At 41.5% G+C, this 17,824-nt stretch overlaps 2 protein-coding genes across 2 annotated transcripts; one reads left to right on the forward strand and one right to left on the reverse strand.

Annotated features, from left to right (window-relative positions):
- Positions 1–348: 348 nt before the first annotated feature.
- LOC121624848 (NHL repeat-containing protein 3-like) lies at positions 349–4,491 on the reverse strand. The gene is made up of 3 exons (XM_041962785.1): positions 3,968–4,491; positions 3,519–3,721; positions 349–3,391 (listed from the first exon to the last, which is right to left on the reverse strand). The coding sequence occupies exons 1-3, from the start codon at positions 4,224–4,226 to the stop codon at positions 2,792–2,794; spliced, it is 1,062 nt and encodes a 353-aa protein (XP_041818719.1). The 5' UTR covers positions 4,227–4,491; the 3' UTR covers positions 349–2,791.
- A 403-nt stretch (positions 4,492–4,894) lies between these two features.
- On the forward strand, positions 4,895–16,516 carry nrbf2b (nuclear receptor binding factor 2b). Its single transcript, XM_041962642.1, has 4 exons — positions 4,895–5,022; positions 7,264–7,348; positions 7,823–7,863; positions 12,416–16,516. The coding sequence occupies exons 1-4, from the start codon at positions 4,930–4,932 to the stop codon at positions 13,121–13,123; spliced, it is 927 nt and encodes a 308-aa protein (XP_041818576.1). The 5' UTR covers positions 4,895–4,929; the 3' UTR covers positions 13,124–16,516.
- Positions 16,517–17,824: the final 1,308 nt, after the last annotated feature.

Here is a 17,824-nt window from a genome sequence, read left to right on the forward strand (position 1 = left end):
GTTACTGTTACATATTAGGCCTTCATCATTATTCATTACAGCACTGGATACTGACAGTAGAGCCTCACAGTTAAAATGAGACAATGCTATGATTTCATTATTTTAGCATCATGCACCTCCCAGCCCATTAAAGACACATAAATTAGCATGAGCAAATGACTGTTCATTCAAAAGTAAAACCTTTTTAACCCATAACAAATCTGACTTTGTGAGCCAATTCTACATAAATACTCCACATAACACACATGCGATTAACTAACAAACTTTTTAAACCCACATGTTCATGTGTTGGTTTTATTGTGAAAAGCTTAAGATGCATTTTCCAACACTGCACCAATTTACAAACTGAAGAATATTATGCAAAGAAAAACCTCCATCTGCATTTCACTGTAGAGATGGACAAAGCTAAAATGAAACCAATTTAAACAGAACAGGTCAATTATACTACAATAATTTACTACACTGTTTAAACTGGCCACTTTGCCTGTTTTATGTATAGTATATCACCTTCAGCATGATATAGAACGCTGTTCCTAAAACTACATCAGGACATAAAAGCATAATGGGCACATGTCGGCAATTCATTTTCAAGGCTGCTAACTCGTGTTCACAACCTCATGCAGTTATTTATCTTTAAATTTCAATTAAATAAGAATCTTGAGATAGTTACGTTGTCAGGGAAATGGTCTTGAAAACACGTATGGCACAACAAAATCTGAATTTATTAAACAAAACAATTAGGCAAGTCATTCATCAGGAGGAAACAGTCTGCTCTGTTAAGATAATTCTCATATAAATAAACTGTTTTTTCCAGACCAAGTACTGGAATCATATGGAAGTGGCCTCGACAGCCTCAACTGCACCGAGAAAAACAACTGGATCACTTCTAAACCACCAAATGCTTCCAGTACAGTTCAGAGGAGACAAACCAATGCCTGGATATACTGATTTAAAATACATATAACAAATAAAAAATACATTCTGACAAATAATTACAATCACAAAATGTTGCCCAGAAGAGAGCCTCGACAACTGTGTTTGAACACAAGAATCATGTAATGTTAAAGGAGGACCCCAGTGATGTTGGACTGGACTTTCATAGTTCCAAGTTCCAAGTTAGGGGACTCAGAAGAGACGGATTACAAACATTACAGACATGAATGAAGCAGCAGCGGCTAGTATGGATCAAACTCCAAAGAGACTATATGCTACATTTCCCATAATTCAGTCGCATCTTTTCATGTCTGTCTTATTTGTACTCTCCAAAAGTCAAGCTACGATTTTGCCCTCACTCCTCAAGATGAGTGAGCTGAACTTGATGTGTAAAACTGGATGGACCCATTTAGATACACTATAATTACCAGCAAACTGGGGCCTGAAAACAAAAGTCTCATGATTCAAATACAGTTCAATGAATTTTGCACTGCAATGCCAAGAGAATACAGTAAGTGCAACAATACTGCAGTTCTATCCAGTGAGAGTTTCTTGGTTTTCTGTGACCCCGAACTAGCAGCACCTCCCTGATTCTCTCGGTAAATCACAGCTCATTCACTCTCCCACAGACCCAGCAAATTAGCGCACAGTGTATTTAATCACTGCAATATGATCACATCCAATTTTATTTATAGACAACTCAGATCAGTGTGCAAAATAATTCAGTTCTAGCCTTTTATACATATGCGTGTAATCGTACAAAAAAAGCATAAACTGGCAAAAGGCTGAACACCAAAAAGCACAAAGAGTTTAAAGTGCCTGGAGTAAAGAAAGGAAACACCTCCTCTTTCCAAAGCAGTGCAAGAAAAACACAAATGGCACAGAACTTCACAAACAGCTTATAACAATGAAAAACTCATCACCCGTTGTTTCTTTTTAACATAGAAATGATTGATAACAGTGGATTGATGACAAATAAGCAACAGCATGATACCATATTCTCTTAGCTGCATATTATTTTGTTTAAAGCAGGGGTGATTTTCTTTCAAACATATTAAATATATCTTACAATTAATAATAGACGTAGAGGTTTTTCAGTGATGTATTGAATTCCATTGAGAATTGAATATTGAATATTATGAACTTTTTAAATATTATGAAATGGTCAAGTCTCATGGATGGATTAGTGAACGGGACAACCAGGCACAGCCTAAGCAAGAGCCAGCAAGTGATGCTCACATGCATTTCTCATTCAGGTGTCAGATGGCTCGATTAAAAATGGGGATGTCCTGATCATGTTTTTGATACCAGTCCTGTAAAGCTGAGTACCTGCTGATTCAGAGTCTGCTCTGATTGTTTATTTTTATTACTTTTTTTTTTCTCCTGATACAAATGCACAGTGAATACCTTTGCATTGCAGTTGCAGGAAAAAACGTCCCGCCTCATGCTTCAAGTCACCATTGACTTTTTTACTATTAAAGCGAGCCGACAAGCTTCCCAAACCTTTAACTAAGTGCTATCTGTTGCCTAAACAGGACCAGGGAAAAGATCATCATGCTTTCTTGGCTATGAGAGGAAGTTGTCAGAAAAGGGATAAATATGCTGGGACTTGTGGACGTTTTGAAACTGTGTTCGGCATTATTTTATAACTTTTCAGATGCTCTCATTGATTACCTTTCCTTATTTTGTTGATTTAAAAAAAGGTTACCCAGATCACATTACATCACATTTGATTCAAAACATATTTGCCGTTGCAAACTAGTGGCATGAAAATGTTATTCCTATGAGATATGGTGCACAACACAAGTGTGGACATTTTTGGTCCATTTGAAATTGACTGGTAATGCCCAGTGTGTTTCTACAGGAAACTCCCACCCAGACTGAAGGGGGTGAACTTCTGAGCCTGCTGAGCTCCAATCTCAGCCACATACAGGGCCCCTGTCTTCAGGTCCAGGTCTACCAGGTGGGGCTTCACTTCGTCAGCCAGCTGGATCACACTGGCCACACTGCACTGGCCAATCAAACCTGTTGGTGGGGCATCCAGCAGCGAAATCTGGTTGGTGTTGAGCTGGACAACAACAAAGTACTTCTTGTCCGGGGTCAGGCGGACAGAGTAAGGCGCGTCCTCGGTGAAGCAGCTCCCCCAAGTCCCCAGCCAGTCCCCGGTGACGGAGTTAAAGACCTGGATCCTCTTATTCCCTCTGTCGGCAACCCACACCCTCTGGTCGTTGTCCACAGCCACACTGTGAGGGATGTAGAACTGAGCCATGCCTTGTCCTTTCTCACCATGCATCCACAACAGCTCCAGCTCTTTGGACAGCTTGATGAGACGGTTGTTCATCCCACCATCACCATCCACGATGTAGATCTCTCCAGAGTCATGGACAAAGATCTCAGCCGGCTGGTCAAACTGTAGAGGGTTAAACCCAGAGCCTGCCTTCCCTGGTGTACCAAGCACCTGACAAATACGAGAAATATTGTAACATTAGTCTTCATTTGGCTCGTCTAATTACATATATCACAGTGAATACTTGACTGAAACAAGGATTTCTAGTAACAAATCGAATCCTAGGTACAGCTGTCACCTGCAGGAGCTTCCCAGATGGGGAGTACTGTTTGATGCAGTGGCCATACGGGCCCGTCCCCACATCTGTAATCCACACAGTGGGGTTTGATGAGGCAGCGTCTGCTAGAAATATCCCATGAGGCATCTCCAGGGTGGTTGTGTTCCAGGACATGAGGAAATCTCCATCTGTGGTGAACACCAGCACCTTGGGCACATTGTCACCTGGGAGCAAAGCAGAAGCAAACACATGAGGCACATGGTTGTTGCAATCAGAGAATAGGGAAAGAAAACAAACAAAATATTAACAATAATACCATTACTGCATGCAGATTTGCAACTTTTAGTGACATGGAAAGTTAAACATGAGGTTTCTGTAACATTTTCAAATCTGGATGCACATTCATTATTCTTAGAAACACATCACCAACGAATTAAAGACTTGACTCGATGCATTAGGATGGAGCATACCTCTCTGAGCCACATACACCACACCAGCATACTGGTTGACAGCCACTCCAAACACCTCCCCGGTGAAGAGCTCGGAGTTCTTGGGCCAGCTCAGGTCCAGTTTGTACAGGGGTCTGCCCAGCAGCTGATAGTCATGTCTGAGGCTGTGGCTGCCTGGCTGCTGGGTGCTCAGGGTGCCGTACAGCACCATCATGAGCAGAACTAATGAGGCCATACTAGACGCTATCAAACACGTATGGCCTCTCTTTTTCACCAACATCTGTGGTCTCGCTGCTGGCTCGCGTTACGTTATTATCCAGGTTCCGTGACGTTCGATCTAAATCTGTAAAATATTTTTTAACACCGCTCGACAGTGTTCTGACTAAAGTAATCTAACGTTAGCTACACTGGAAAACCGTAAATGTGATAGCTGTTGAGATGGTCAATGTAAAAAACAGGTGATTCCTAAGCATTTGAAACCCACTGACCAAACTGAAGGTAGAATTCACTTCCTCTATGGTCCGAAAAGAAAACAAAACAGGGTGACAAGCGAGACAGATTAACACACAGCATTTCCGTTCCAAGGATCGCAATAAAACCAGCACTGAAATACCAAGACGCGTTCAACCTGGCTAATGCTCTACTGGTCACGTTATAGGACCAGCAACAGGTCAGCTACAACGTGTGTATAAATATTGAAGATTTGTAGATGTGCTCGGGCAAATCATTTGCGTACGTGTTCGTAATTTTACATTGCCCGCTGCGACAACTTCAACGCTATTATTTTAAGGACTTTCATTTTCGGACAAACCTTTTCTATTTCCGGTAACTTGACGCGGAAAAACATATGACCAAAACGTAGTGTAGCGCGGCTGTGACGTCATGACGCCTTGACGCAGCGTTGGTTGTGGAGGAGACTGTGCTTCCCCGACAGTAATTTAGTAACAATTGTTTTTTTTTCAACATTTTTTATCGCAGTGCGAATGACAGTCCGAGAGGGACATAGACACCTTCCATATAGTACAAGCCATCGAAGAATTGACTCCATGGAAGTTGTAGATAGCCCGCTCAATCTCGTAAGTTTCAGTCTCGATGTTGCAATAACAGGCTAACGTTACTGTAGCTAGGAGATTGCATAGGAAAGCTACATTAGCTACCTCCCATAGTAAGTTAGCAGCTAACCGCTCTGTTGTTTGCCCTGTTCGTGCTGCTGTCCGATAGCTAGGACATGCTATAACGTTTCATGATACATTTTGGTTTTGTCTTCGACAACGTTTGACGTTGGAACATACTACTGTCAGATGTTATTCTGTTGTTTTGGCTACATAATGTTAAGAGTTCATGTTATCTGCGAGAGACGAATGTGTGACTTGTTAACTTGTTTACAACGCCACTTGATAATAACGTACTGTTAGCAGGTTATTTTAAAATGCCACATTGCCACATTTAGTGAGCCCTCATGCCCTGTGGGTGTTCTTTGAATCCTCTTTCTAAGTCACCTAGGTCTTTTCCTCTTGCCATCTTGAACCATAATTGAGGTCAGGTGAACCTGCTCTCCAATGATTTACAAGGTTTTTCCTTTAATTTGTCACCTATCTGTGCGCAAATTCATCTATCCTTTAGATTTCAATTAATTTAATCAACATTTCCCGTTATCAGTATATCATACCGGAAACTTACTGAAAATACAATTTACACAAATGCCACACACTAGACTTGTGTATCTGTTCTAGTAAAATAGGGCTGACTATTTTCATTATCTGTTAATTGATCATTTTGTACATCAAGTTGTTGCGTGGCTGTGTTATTGTCTGACTTGGTTGTTTTCTTTGAGAATCTCATCAAACGTCTCAATCAGCAGCACCTCATCTGTTCGAGCCTTCTGCCACGACATCTCCTGTGTACGCTGCGTTTCATGTCTCTATCACCAACCAATCCATCAATCCAATTCAGCTTGGATCATTTTGCATGCGTAAATAGGCAAGCAGAGAATGCTTTAAGAGGCCCCCAGTTTGTCTACCTGTTGCTATCACATCCAGTATACTGCACTGACTCAACACTCCCTTGTTGACCACTAAATGAATAGTGTGGGCCATGCACGGCATGTTTTTCAGATGGCTGTCCTCCACGGCCTTTGCTGTATTCCTTGCATTGTCCCTGACCACTGCATGCACTTTTAATTTATCAGACATGTTGACAAATGCCTTAGAGATGGCTGCTGCTCTACTCGACCCCTTAAACTCTTGCACATGAAGCAGAATTTTTTGCAGCTCGAAATTTGTGTCAATGTTAGACTTAGCATGCTGGTGGGGCTGACACCACCGGCGATTTTTTTTTTTTACCTTTTTCAAAGACTGTGGCAGAAGATAGAGTTGATGTGCTGGGGGAATTTTCTTCTTGGTTGCTCTTACCTCGCTATATTCGCCATGTTGTTCAGGTTGTTGTGCTTTCAAGTGGTGAATTAAACTTGAAGTGCTGATGGTTTAAAAACTTGGCCAGAAACCATCAAATGCTGCTGGGGGGCAGGCTTTGCTTTGTTTTGTTTTGGTAGCCAGGGCTTATTATGTGAGTTCAGGGGATTATATGGCCTTCTTCTGCTGAATATGGGAAATGCAAGTCATGTTTATTTAAAAGCCCATTTTGTCGTTTGAGTTGCTGCTCTCTTTGTAGTCAGTCATTAAAGGCGCATCTTGTTCACACACACACATTCAGTCCAAACTTTCAACCTTTCACACACTTGGAGGAATTCCAAATGTGTTATATTGTATTTTTTCCAAGATATTTTTTCAGCTCCTGAAAGTTTGGTAATAAGTTATTTGTATTTCTTCGACACCTCTTTCTTCACCTTTTCTTACTTAATACCTGTACGACACAAGCCTAGCAGTGCTTACCAACTGTAAACCATCCGGTAGTGGTTTTACCGATTACAAGTACTTCATACTGAAGACATCAAAACTGTGAAGGAACACAAATGGAATTATGTAGTAAACAAAAACGGGGTAAAACAAACCAGAATATGTTTTATATTTTGGATTCTTTGAAGTAGCCACCTTTTGCTTTGATGACATGCTTTGGACACTCTTGGCATTCTCTCAATCAGCTTCGTGAGGCAGTCACCTGAAATGGTTTTCCAGCAGTCTTGAAGGAGCTCTCAGAGGTGCTGAGCACTTGCTTAGCCTTCACTCTGCGGTCCAACTCATTCCAAACCTTCTCAATTGGGTTTTCGTCATGTGATTGTGGATGCCAAGTCATCCGACACACACTGCATCACTCTTTTCCCACCCTACTTCTCCCTCCATGTGTCTGCCTCTCTTCAGGCTCATCAGCAGTGCAGGAAGGCAGACCGTTTGCTAGTGGCTGGAAAGTTTGAAGAGGCCATCTCGTGCCATGGAAAAGCAGCAGGTAAGTCTCTGACTCATATGCTAGGATGAATTACATTTCATGCATAATTATTTTCTTAGACTAAATTTAACACAGTCATATCAAGGTTTTCGTTGTTTTAAAGTGGAACAATGACTCTGAAGTAAACGTCACCTGACCTCAATCCAGCTGAGCATGCATTTGACTCTCTATGGGTTGTAACTTTGCAACCAAATAATAAATATTGTGCTGGTATTTAAATTGATGTCCCCGAATAAAAACTGAGAGACAACACCATAACCCCACAATCATTGTTTCGCTTCCAATCCAATGCTTGGGGTTCTTAATGCAGTGTCATGTCTCATAGAATTAATGCAAATTAATTCATTGTGTGAGCCGTTAAGTATGTATTGAGATGCTTTATTAGTTGACTCTGTGTGCATTGATAATGTAAGTTAGGGAAAGGTATTGACCTCTGCTGTGTTGGTCAGCTCTCTGATTCTGTCTCTGTTGCAGATCTTTTGACAGATGCAATGAAGACAACAGAGTGTGAGCAGGTGAGACACACTCTGTGTGTGTGTGTGTGTGTGGTGTAGGGTAAGGAGCAGAGGTTGGCAGAAGTACAATACTTTATAAAAATACAGTATTGTACTTAAGTACAGTTTTGAGGCACTTGCACTTTGATGGAGTCTTTCAATTTTATACCACTCTGTTCTTCTATTCCACTAGATTTCAGAGGCATGATCATTTTATAGTTTTAGTTACTCACTACTTTGCAGATTAAGGTTTTACATATAAAACATAGGATTCATTTCTAAAACATGATGCATCATAGGTTTAAGTATCAGACCTTAAAAAAGGTAGAAGTAGTTTCACCTCAACCATTTGTGACATTAAAATACTGATTACAAATATGTGTATACGTGTATCAGTAAAAATACATAATATCAAATATATACATAATAATACAACACTCTGAAAGGGGCCAGACCACCAGCCTCATTGAGGCTCCAGAGGCAGAGGAAAGGGCTGCACTGAAACCATATTTCACTCCCTGGTGTCTGAAAACAGAACCATGCTTAAAGGACCAGTGCGTAGGATTGATAGGATGAATACCTGTTGCCTCCCTTACCAAGCATGTAGGAGAACCTACAGTGGCAGCAAAACTTGCAAAAAACACCAAAGGCGCTCTCTAGAGTCAGTGTTTGGTTTGATTATAGTGTTGGGCTACTGTAGAAACATGGTGGGGCAACATGAAGGACTCCGTGGAAGAGGACCCACTCCTCCTGTAGATATAAAGAGCTCATTCTAAGGTAACAAAGCAACAGTTGTAATTTTCAGATGATACACTAATACAATTGTGTATTATTTAGTTATACACGAATGGAAACATACTTATGAATATAATCTTCCATCGTCCTGATTTCTTACAGCAGAAGCTTTCCTGCTTGTTCTCTGCTTTGCTTACATTCTTTTGCTAATATTGTTTTTTGCACCAAAAATTTCGGAAAGTGGATCCTGGATACTTATACTTATATATCACTGGGACTTAAATTAATGAAAGACACAGAGGGCCACAGATGTATTTTTATCACTTTATTACATCTTGAGCACTGTGTGCGTGTGACCTCAAAGCAACACAGGTTTTTTTCCTGTGTCTGTAACTGGAAACCTGGGATCAGGATGGAGACAAGTCAAAAGCTGTGAGCTGCATGGAGTGTGAGTGACTGACTAAGAGAATTGCACAACTTGAAGAGATGATGGAAAAGTAGCAGTTTGTTGACTCTGTAGCAGTTGCTGGTGCTGACAATGGACAGAACTTAATACATCAACTGTAGACCATCCTGGCACAGATTGGACCGACAAGCTGCCTTGGATGTGTCTGAACACCACTGAATCAGCTGCTGAGACTCCCAAACCAGGCGTCCCTACTGACGATGGTACAGCACCAGCGCCAGACCAAAAGCATCAACTCCAGCCAGGACTTGGTCTGACATCGTCCACCACAAATCCAGCAAGAAATGAAATGCGAGGCCACCAAAGCTCACTCCACCACCTAAACTCTCATTGCAAAACAGGTATGACCCACTGACTCTGAATGACGAAAGGTGTGATAATACTTACTACGCTGAACGCAGGCAAACTAATCACACCACGATCATTAATGCTAACCAAGACCTAAGAAATACCCCCAAAACCACTGCTAGGCCGAGGGCCAGAGGAAATATTCATAACTCCACACCTGATAAGTCCAGGGCCAGAAGAAATACTGGTAACCCCACACTGGATAAGCTAGACAGCATTCTGAAAGGGGACTCTAAAACCAAGCGTGTAAGAATAGCAAAGACTGAAAATCTAATTATGAATGGCACATCTGTCCGGGAGCTAACGGGACTGTTGCCAGTTATCCTCTCTACACGTCTAAGTAACGGAAAGATCATTCACGTTGGATCTTTGGATATTCTGTGAAGGAAAACTGTATCAGAGGTGTGGAAAACGGACTTTGGCCTACTACTGGAGAAACTGAACAACTCTCCCTCGCAACATACATTCATATCACACCCATTCCAACCTTGGGGAAGGGAATCAAGTCTTTCAGCAGACTCCTTGTCCTGAATACATGGCTGACATCAGTGTGCCACGCTCATGGGATCAAGTTTATCGAAAATTTCAGTATCTTTTGAAACTAAACACAGCTTTAACCCTGATGGATTCATCCAAGCATCACTGGCTGCAGACTGCTCAGTTCTCCTGTGTCATGCTCTTCACATGCTCTACCAAATCAAGAAATGGCCAGCTCACACAGGCAGACTATGTAGAGATGTATCTCTCCACTGTCAACCAACCCTTTCCTCCACATTACTCAAGGCCTTCAGAAGATGTCCCAGTCAGAGATCCAACGACCCCCTTCCCCCTCTTCAATACATTCTCCAGGGACTCAGCGACCCCCTCCCCAACTGCTCCACAATCACCAACCAAGTAGTTCATTAAAGCTGCCAGGCTGAAGCTCAGTCAAATTGATGAACTATTAAACAACATTAACCACAGGCATCATCACTCAGGTGTCTGTCAGAAATAAACATACCAGTGAGACAGCAGCAGGTGGCAAGGAATCCCTGCAGCTGAAATCCAGTCATATCATTGGCTAACAAATCCATTTTCATTAAAGATCTGATAATTGACAAGAATTTCCATTTAATGTTTTCATTTGAGACCTGGCTAAACAGCATCACTAGTGTAGTAACATCGATAGAGGCTTGTCCTCCAAATTCTGAATTTTATCAGTCAGGCAAAGCGGTAAAGGAGAGGGGATTGCAGCCATTGTTTCTACTCTGTTTGTGTGTAATAGCATCGACCTGGGTGAATTGACATCGTTTGAATATCTTGCTCTTGAGCTCAAAAAGCTATGGAGCTTGTGAATTTACTGGACAGCTTTGAACTTGCCCAACATGTAAATGAAGCCACTCATCAGCATGGTGGCATTCTGGACTTGGTAATAACAGCAGAGTTAAACACTGACAGTTACAGTTTTAGAATGAGCTTTTTTTCTGACCATCAAAATTCTGTGTTTTTTGATGCCAGAAGGGGGGAACGAAAGGAATAGGATGTCTAACCTTTCACTCATCAGTGCGATACTGGAAAAGATAGTTATATAATATTCTGGAGAAATTTCAGTCAGGCTTTAGAACAGACAGCACTGAAACTGCTCTGACTAAAACAATCAGCGACCTCAGTTCTTGTTCTGTTCAACCTAATTGCAGCGTTTGATATGACTGACCATGATATCTTAATCAATGGTCTTGAACAGTCGGTTGGCCCTTCTGTTAAACTGGTTCCAACATTCATCAAAGGGACAAAGTTTGACGTCAGTCTTGGAGATCACATGTCTCAGAAAGATGACATCTGTTTTGGGGATCAGGGAGCAGCCTTGGTCCATCACTGTTCTCACTGTACATGCTGCCACTTGGTGACATCATTGGAGAGCACAGTGTACGTTTCCATACTCATGCACACACAACTGTACATCTGTGCTGAACCAAATAGACTCCATTACTAACTGTGTTTTGGTAATAAGTAAATGGATGAGCAATCATTTCTTAAAGTTAAATGAGGACAGAACTGAAATCCTAATAGTTTGCCCTAAAACCAAAAGAGACGTGCTGTTTAATAATCAGGGGAAGTTAACTCCCTGGATGAAATGGAAGGTTTAAAGTCTTGGTGTTCCCCTAGATTCAGATCCAAGATTCAAGTCCCACATCAACAAGGTGACAAAAACGTCATTTTTCCACCTGAGAAACAGCTAAAGTACGACCATTTAGAAATCAAACAGATGCTGAAAATCTGATTCATGCCTTTATTTCAGGCGGACTCGATGACTGGAACACATTAGTCACTGGCCTCCTGAAAAATCCACTGAGAGACTTCAGCTCATTCAAAACTCTGCAGCTCAGCTGTTAACCAGAACTAAGAGGAGAGAGCACAATGGTCCAGTTTGAGCAGCTCTGCTCTGGCTTCCTGTAACATTCAGAACTGAGTTTTAAGTCCTCCTCCTCACACAAAACCCTGAACGGACTATGAGCGGGCTACATCGCTAACTCCCTCGTTTATTATTTGCCTTCAAGATCACTGTGATCATCTGCTGCTGGTCTACTGGAGGTTTCCAGCAACAGTCAAAAGAAAATCGGGGATGCAGCCTTTGTCCATTACGTCCCAAAGCTGCGGAGCATTCTACTGTTAGATATAAAGGAAGCGGCTCGCTGAATATTTTTTTTTAAAAAGTACTGTGAGCTGCATTTCTTGCATGAGAAGTGTAACACAAATACATTTTCTTATTATAATTATTATTGTTATTTTTCTTCTTCCTATTATTATCATTATCATTACATTCTGCCAATAGATCCCTCTAAATCTAATACTGGTCCTTTAAAATATCTCTGAGTATTTACACATTTAGTACCAGTTCTATCCAGAACCGGGTTTCAGGGAGCATTCATACCTATTAACTAATTCTTTACAGACATTCAGCCATTCAGTTTTGCCATGTATCAGTTTGATTTGTCAGTGTTACTGTTCATATTGCAACTGGCTGGTAATACTTTGTGTTCTTAGGCTCGTCTATCCATGGAGCTGCAGAGGGACAGCCATATCAAACAGCAGAGACTGATCCAAGAGCGCTGGAAGAGAGAGGCTCGTCGTGAGGCAACAAAGGCCCGACCTGGACCAGTGCATCCCTCCAGCGGCCCAGCACTCCTTACCCAAACCCAGTCCACAGGCCAGTTCCATGGCTCCACAGGCCTCTCAGCTAGAGAGTGTGGAGGAATCAGGGAGAGAGAATACGACACCTTGCTCTACCAGCTTCAAACACGGCAGAGTGGAGGCTGCCAGCCTTTGACTCCACCGTGCCCCGGGTCTAAGACCACGAAAGACGACAAAACTCGCCTGGAGGAACAACAGACCACCATTGAGGACCTGCGGCGCCTGGTCGACCACCTGATGGACGAAAACCAGCGACTGGCGGCCGACAACGAGCGACTTCAATCGGAAAATGCCCGGCTGCGCTCCGAGGCAGCCGAGGCAGCAGACTTTGTCGAGCGTTCGGAGCTCTGGGTGCTGCCGCAAGCAGGTGGCGCTATGGGAACAGCGGGCGGGCAGGAGAGGAAAAGCACAGGGAAGGGGAAGGAGATAGCAATCCCTCAGCTGCCTCCGCTAGAGATGCCAGCTCAGGAAGATCTGTGTCTGGATGACCTGCCTCCTCTGGAGCTGCCAGAGGACATCCAGAATGAACTACAGGAGCTACTGGACAGGGATAAACTGTGACAAGAGACATCTCTCTCCCACACACACATACATACACACACACACACACACACACACACACACACACAGGTGAGTGTGGATGCCAAAATGTTTGACACCTGAAACCCACAGGCTCTGTTTGATCAGACCTCTGCATAAGTTACAAGTGGACAGAGCCATCATGAATATTCCATGAGAACAATAGAGGTGCAGCAAAACGGTGAGGGAGCTGTCAGTCATCTAGTGTTCTAATCTGTAAGATTAAGTGATAACACCTACATCACTAATATAATGCAACCTAAATCAAAGATTAAGGAATAGTTCACCCACAGATAATTCTCAGTGAGGTTGTATGTCAGCATGTCGTACAGAGAGCTCTGTATCGGCCTTCAGGAAACCACATGTCCATTCTTGGCCTTAAGAAATGCAGTTTGGCAAAATGATTCTTAAATCAAGGTCCATTTAGTGGCTTTTTCTAGAGCTTTCAACCACATCTCACCACCTTCCTCTCTATTCTTGTATCACTGAACATGCATGTTTCGGTCATTGGATAAGTGCCAGGCTCTTTTCATGGCAATTGAGCTAAGACTATGAGATGCAGTTGATAGTGGGTAGATGGATGTTGATGTTAAGCTAACAAAATATGCTTTACGTAGTGTCTGGACGTAGCCATTAAGTCTAAACAACATAGGCAGCATAATTTGTGTCTATTGAAACAAAATGATAGTGCTTTTTTCCTTGAGTAAATTATTTACGAAATGTTCTAGAGATGTTAGTACAATAGCAAACATATCATTTAAAAAGCTGCTGGAAATATTGTATTGGGCAGTATCACTGTGCCAATGGCTGTAGAGATTGATTAATGCAAAATGTAGATTAGGTAATGAATGTTCAATTAGCAGCAATATTACATTGGTTCATTATTACGTTTGTTCTCTAATTTATGTTATTACAAATGGCAATGTGATTGTCCATCACAACTTTTTTTACGTACTGTAATAGAACCTGGAAATTCTGTTTTCTTTGGCTCTCTGTAGGGAAGGAAGAGGAAACACGCACCAATTTAAAACACACCATTACCTGAAACATTATGAGCTGAAAAGACTGAACTTGCCTGTTTCTGTCGTACGCTTTTCTTTAAAATGATCTGACATGATATGTGTCTAGTTAAGGACAAATGTTCTTCCAGGAAGATAATAGGAGATAATCATGTAATCATAGATTTTTTTTAGCAAAATAGTTACATTTCAAAATACTAAGTATGCTGCTCGAGCTGTTTGGAGCTGTTTTCAGCATTTCTGGTTATTTTCTGTGTGAAGAACAAGGTCCCAGCAGCCTCAGTTGAAATGAAGCAGTGCCAACACACTTGATGCTACGCTGACATACAGACTCCACACTGGATAAATGTAGAATTTGTGGATGAACTGTTCCTGTAGAGCATCATTGAAAGTGCTCAGCGCCAACTTGACCACCTATTAACAATGTCAGAGGTCTTGGTCTAATCCTGCCACTCACACACATAAAATCAGGATCATGTGCCGTGTCATTCAGACATAGAAAAGCATATTGCTGTTGTTGAGGAAAAACTACATTGCTGCATTTTTAAAAATTTTTCCTTTAGTGCACTTGAATTAAAGGCTTCAATGATCATTTGTGTGTATAGTTATTTTGTATGAGCAGGCCTTTGACATGACATAGCTGCCAATGAGAGAATAAGCACTCGTTCTGATTTTCTTGCAAATTGGTGTTTTTGTACAACAACAGCAATATAATATAATATAATCTACACGCGCGCTGATGGCATGAGCTAAAAGCTGAGGTTAATGGGAATGAATCCTGAAGCACACACAGGTGATAGAGCCTTGCAGACACATCCAGTCACTGCTTGTTCACACTGCGAGCAACTATGTTTTTCAAATGCTGACAGACCTCAAGGTATGCAACAGGAACAGGATATGTGCTGTTCAGATATCGCTCTCTGATGACAAAAAGAAACCTGTGTTTTTGCCTGTTTTAGCCTTTTAACCTCAATTGTGAGAATTTTCTGACTCTCTGTTAAATATTTAATTTAAAGAATAAGTTACAAAACAAATAAATTTGACAGCAAGTAATCTGGACACTGTGATAAGTTTTTTTCTCTTTAAAACAAAAACATGAATTGAGATTAATTGGCAGACTAATTGATAATGGAACTAATATTTGCATCCCTACTTAATTGTGTTACACAGTAGCACATCAGGTTGTAGAGGCATACTGATTTGAACTGTATTTGTAACTGTATGTAACCATGCAGTGATGACTTATCAAACGTGCAAAGTTAACTTTCATACCTTATGGTAGTGAGTGAAAAAGAGCTACCTGGAAGCCCAGCCAAGAGGAGCACACTCAGAATCTGAAGCACTGTTAGATGTAGTAAGTTAGTCAGCATTAAGTTAAATGGAATAAAACGTGCAAAAAGAAACCGGTGTGGTCCTTTTAAGGCTGCATTAATCAATTTCTGTTTGCTAGAGGGCTAAAGATCTCTAACAAGTTGATAAAGACAGCCTGCATACATTTGAAGTTGCAAGTCTGTTGTGGCAAACATGGACTATTTGACTATCTACACATCCAGCAGACAGCCAGTGTTTCTGGCCATCTGATGAATGTTAGTCCATTCACTTTAAGCTCTGTCTGTCAGTTTGATGCTGGGCAGGTAGTGAGCAGGTGTTTATGTGACAGCTCCCTGCAGTTAGGCATGCTGAGAGCGTACAGACTGAAAATACAGTAAATGTGCTGTAAAACAAAACAATGAACTACAAGAAGCTAAATAGCTCTGCAGACTTGCAGAGTTGGTGATAATTTTGTGTGGGTTCATGCCGATGAGCCTCACATTTCACATTCGGTAAACATTTGATTCTGTGATAACATCAAAAAAAACGTCATTAATGCAGCTTTAACTGAACTGAGCTTTAAATCTTAAATCAGTCACAACTGTGAAACTTTGAATGGATGTAATCAGTGGTGTGTTCAGTGAAGACGTGATTGGCTGTTGACAGCTGTTGACTGTGTTGCTTGCAGTCTGAATGCATGTGGCATGTGCATGCAGACACCATCACATATTTGGGGGCATTTGTACAAACTCTTGGACTCACACTTAGAACTGTGTATTTCCTTACTGGAACAATAATGGTTTGCAGGACTGGCTGCAAACCAGACATTGTGCTGCGTTCACGACCTATGCAAAACATGATAGATCCACATTTTCAACAATAAAATACTCAAATAGTGTTTACCTTAGTTTTCTGCTGTTAAGTACTAAGACACACGTTTCTTAGTAAGGGTTGACGTTAGCATTGACCCTAAAGCTGACATGGGGACGACTGTAGACAATGTTTTCTTTTTAAATAAAGCTAATTGAGTAAATGATTTTCATCATTTATGGACACTATGGCAGGACATAATGTCTTGCTGTATGTTTTTTTTTTTATCATTGATATGATAGTGTTTGATTTGCTGTGGAATATTTAACATAATTAATCAATACGTGTTAAATGTGAAAAGGTAAATGAGGAGCAACTGATCTCTACAGAAATCTACATTCATGGACTCTTGAATTTAGATTTGTGAATAACTGGCAGGTTGGTTTGATTATCATTGTCATAGGACGTGAATGCAGCATTGCTATGAAGACAGACACACCTCAGAGCTAAAGGATGCCACTTTTCACTTGATGGTCAGAGTACAAAATGAAAGCTTAACTTGCCGGCTGGCCGGCTAGCATTAATGAAAGTAGCCGAAACAGCTTCAGCAACCCTCCAAACTCTGTACCTTCGCAACAAGCCCAACCCGTGCCTTGGACAACTTCCTGTACTGAGGTGGCAGTCACATCTTTGGATCTTCAGATTGATAGAAGCACTTGTCTTTGGACTAACTGTCAGACAGGATGGTTAATCAAACTGTCTACCAGAGACTATGACAGAAAGTAGCTGTTTGAAAGCCATCTCAGCTCTTCATTGTGCCGCTGGCTCCTAACAAAATCCCACATCTGTATCTGTTTCTCACTCATTTTTCAGAATAGGCACACCATCTAATGGTGTTTTACCACGTGCCCAGCATAGCCTGCTGTAACCACACTGTGCCAAGTCATGATCTAGCGTTTCCACTGTGGCCTCAGCAGGGAACAACCATTATGACTGATACCTTGTGATCCTGTTTGGTAGCAGAGCTGACAAAGGCCAACCTGTTACTGTCGTCCCTGTAAGACCAAAGCTTTGTCTTGCTCTAAACTGATAAACTCAACACCTGGCTATGTTGGTGAGCTCAAAAGCTCTTACAAAGACACACAGATATCAGCCTTTACCGATAGCTCTATTGCTGTATCAGAGCTGCATTAAGTTCCGCTGAAGAAAACTCCAATTTCCTACCACTGCTGCTCCACATTAAAGGTTCTCCACTGGAGAACCACTGGAAGGTGTTCATTGTAAAGCAGCTAAAGGAAATGCATTGTCTTTGGCAAGGGAATTAGATGTGCTATTGTTCAATAAACGGTGGTTACACAAAAACATATGGACTCATTTAGCACTATTTACACAGTGGATCAGAAAAGAAAAGTACAGGCAGAAACACCCACAGTGAGCTACTGCCCCCTGTTCACATTTACGGACTAAAACACCAGAGGTGCAACAGTCATTGTGAATACAATTTCCAAATACCTCCCTTGTCAACTATGGATGTCCCTATTGA

Source organism: Chelmon rostratus, chromosome 21 (assembly GCF_017976325.1).
Source record: "Chelmon rostratus isolate fCheRos1 chromosome 21, fCheRos1.pri, whole genome shotgun sequence".
NCBI classification, from domain to species: Eukaryota; Metazoa; Chordata; class Actinopteri; order Chaetodontiformes; family Chaetodontidae; genus Chelmon; species Chelmon rostratus.

What these genes read in the sequence shown, in the direction of transcription:
- LOC121624848 (XM_041962785.1), bottom strand. Translation starts at nt 4,226, where the DNA reads ATGTTGGTGAAAAAGAGAGGCCATACGTGTTTGATAGCGTCTAGTATG. An exon ending in GGTGTATGTGGCTCAGAGAG is followed by an intron (nt 3,722 to 3,967) that starts GTATGCTCCATC and finishes CTTTGCTCCCAG; the next exon opens with GTGACAATGTGCCCAAGGTG. An exon ending in CATCTGGGAAGCTCCTGCAG is followed by an intron (nt 3,392 to 3,518) that starts GTGACAGCTGTA and finishes CGTATTTGTCAG; the next exon opens with GTGCTTGGTACACCAGGGAA.
- nrbf2b (XM_041962642.1), top strand. Translation starts at nt 4,930, where the DNA reads ATGACAGTCCGAGAGGGACATAGACACCTTCCATATAGTACAAGCCAT. An exon ending in GTGCCATGGAAAAGCAGCAG is followed by an intron (nt 7,349 to 7,822) that starts GTAAGTCTCTGA and finishes TCTCTGTTGCAG; the next exon opens with ATCTTTTGACAGATGCAATG. An exon ending in AGACAACAGAGTGTGAGCAG is followed by an intron (nt 7,864 to 12,415) that starts GTGAGACACACT and finishes TTGTGTTCTTAG; the next exon opens with GCTCGTCTATCCATGGAGCT.